The 2,933-nt window shown below is 37.5% G+C and overlaps 1 protein-coding gene across 1 annotated transcript; it reads left to right on the forward strand.

Moving 5' to 3' along the window:
- LOC136829169 (cuticle protein AMP1A-like) lies at positions 1 to 1,884 on the forward strand. Its single transcript, XM_067087486.1, has 3 exons — positions 1 to 78; positions 1,089 to 1,312; positions 1,605 to 1,884. Exons 1-3 carry the CDS (start codon positions 70 to 72, stop codon positions 1,804 to 1,806), a joined length of 435 nt encoding a protein of 144 aa, XP_066943587.1. The 5' UTR covers positions 1 to 69; the 3' UTR covers positions 1,807 to 1,884.
- Positions 1,885 to 2,933: the final 1,049 nt, after the last annotated feature.

The raw sequence follows: 2,933 nt of genomic DNA on the forward strand, positions 1-2,933 counted from the left end.
AGTGGCTCTTGCTATATAAATGAATGGAACTGGTAAAGGATCATCACATTTTCTCCCCAACATTCGACAATGAAGTTCGTAAGTAGAGACAAGGACGCTTGTGAAAAAATGTTTGAAGTTAGTCAGATCATGTATATATCAGTGGAGACAGACAATTAGATATCGAACTTGTAAAGCCAAACTTCTGAAGACATTGCCTACATTTGCATACAGTTTCGTGATATGTCGTCTTCTCTTTCGTTCGGATGTTATCCACACTGAAGAGAAGACGAGATGTCTTGATTATTTAAGTGTACAAGCTAGAGCCCTCAAACTTGTGTCTTTTATGACGGTGGTTTTACTGACAAATAACAACACAGCCGTAATATCTCATCTTTTTAAGTTGGTTGTTTATTGCTGAGAAATGATAAAACACTTGCTGAAAAATTCTTGCAAATATGCATCACGAAAGGTAACTTTAATCATTATAGCTTGAGTAAAATTTTATTTGATTTATAAAACTGAGGCTGTCAGTCAAGTACTGAGACACTTTTGGCCATTCACCCTAAAGACAGAGAAAAGAGGTAACCGGAATGGTTGGACAGCCAGGCAAAGAGATCCAGAAAGCAAAAGAGACGAAGTACAAGGATCTAAAGGCGGAACTGAGAGAAAACTCCACAGTTATAGATAAAGAGTTGGAGAACAAGACTAAAGAAAGGAAATGGGACTGGAGGTGAATTAAAAGGCTAAACATTAGATGAAGCTGGGACCGAAGGTTGCTGCAAACACCCTTTACTAATGCCTACAGTGCACTACGTGAGGTGCACTGATGGCACTACTCCCCTACAGGAGCTTGAATGACATAAATTACACAAAGAGGATCAACGTTACTTATCTGTTTATGATCTGTAGTTCCCGACAGCATTGCGAAATTATGAAGCAATGCTACCTTATTAGATGTCTCACCCGGATGAAAGTTCTTTACAGGTAGACAAGGGCCACGATAACTAGACTCGGAATTATTGAGTTTGGCCAACAAATACATGAAAAGAGAAAAAATCCCATGAAGTGTTAGAAATGCATAATCATATTTTCTTTCCACTCTGTAGGTCATCATCTCAGCCGCTTTGGCAGTTGTAGCCTTTGCTGCGCCCCAGTACGGAAGAGGCGGCGGAGACTCGAGCGAGGAGATCCCCATCCTGAGGGACGATCGCGACCGCGATGACTTCGGGAGGTACAGCGTCAACGTCGAAACCGCCAACGGCATCGAACTGTCCGATGCAGGATCTCCCGACGGACCCAAAGGCACCGTTGTGGCCTCTGGATTTTTCTCGTAAGTTATGAATTTTAGTGTTATTGATTTACTTGCATTGTATTTAAGATGCTTTAATTTAGCAAACAGTAAAAAATCGGCATCGTACTATTTTTTGTATTAGATGTAAGACGAATTAGCATAGCAATATTATAAAGAACTAATGATTTCAAAATGGATAAAATTCCTCTGCGACCCGTTAGTCTCGATTTAAATATCTCAACTTGTTATCTAATTACCCTCAACACAGGTTACAACACCTTTGCTTTTTGAAGAGATAAGTAAAACGCTTCCATTGCATTTTCTTTTACAGTTACACATCACCCGAGGGCGTTCCAGTCCAAGTGAAGTATGTTGCCAACGAGAACGGCTTCCAGCCCCAGTCTGACCTGCTCCCAGTGGCTCCCGAATTCCCCCACCCAATTCCCCAGTTCGTCCTCGACCAGATCGCCTTCGCTGCCGAGGAAGACAGGCGCGGAAGTTCTTCCAGATCTTCCTCAGGATCATACAACTAAACCACTTACCTTCGATGTTAGAATGTCAGCCGAACGAATCTATTTATTCCCTTGTCAAATAAATGTTTAATTCAGCGATCTCTTGTTTTCATTGGTTTTGCTTCTTCAGCCTCAAATGAGAAATGTCTTGGCCTCTATTTATCTTTATGCTTACGGATTAAGTCCAACACTCTTCCATAGGAGTTACCAGTGATTAAATATAACGAATCAGGTACTAACAGGTACTATTCTGAATCAGGATAAATATATTACTTATAAATACGTGGGGCGTATTAGGAACTACAAGCTACTTACTGATGGCGATGAGAAGACTAGAGTAGTCCAGGTGAAGTATGACGTTTCAGTATAACGTCAATATCGTTAAGCATAATTTTCATCACATGGTAACATAGAAAGTGTATGGCAATTACTAAAGGTTCGATTGTCAGGCTGTCTCTGGTCAGTTGCATGTAATCAGAATTGCTTTTGGGATTTCCGTTAAATCCAATTGTGCATCTGTGTACTAAAGCACCGAATAATGTACTATTTAAGGTTTCCTTAGAACCTGAAAATTTTCACCTTCTAGGCCCATCCTTTAAAGAGAGAAAAAAAATATATATATAAATATATATATATATATATATATATATATATATATATATATATATATATATATATATATATATATATATATATATATATATATATTTATATATATATATGTATATATATACATATATATATATATATATATACAACATATATATATATATATATATATATATATATATATATATATATATATATATATATATATATATATATATATGAATTTTTATCACAACACTGTGATTTATATACAATCATTAAGTTATAAATGTCGTTTAATATCCAGTTCACGCTACTTTGGTAATATCATCGAAGGGGAATTATAAGTGATAAATGGACTGGTACCGAAGTGTTTGAACACTCGACACAGTTACCCTCCAACGACTCCAGTCGAAGATCAAACCACTTAGCCATCAAGAAAGGTATAAGTTAATGTCGAATCTGCAGCACTTGTTTACCCATCGAAATAGGCATCAACCCACCTCCACCATGACACCTAATTGTACGTTTAGCGTCGGCATCACACCCATCCTCCACCT

The sequence above is a fragment of the Macrobrachium rosenbergii genome, chromosome 44 (genome assembly GCF_040412425.1).
Source record: "Macrobrachium rosenbergii isolate ZJJX-2024 chromosome 44, ASM4041242v1, whole genome shotgun sequence".
Taxonomy (NCBI): Eukaryota; Metazoa; Arthropoda; class Malacostraca; order Decapoda; family Palaemonidae; genus Macrobrachium; species Macrobrachium rosenbergii.

Bases quoted from the DNA above. Each gene is read 5' to 3' on its own strand.
- LOC136829169 (XM_067087486.1), top strand. The intron at 1,313-1,604 runs GTAAGTTATGAA...TTTCTTTTACAG, and splicing joins GTGGCCTCTGGATTTTTCTC to TTACACATCACCCGAGGGCG.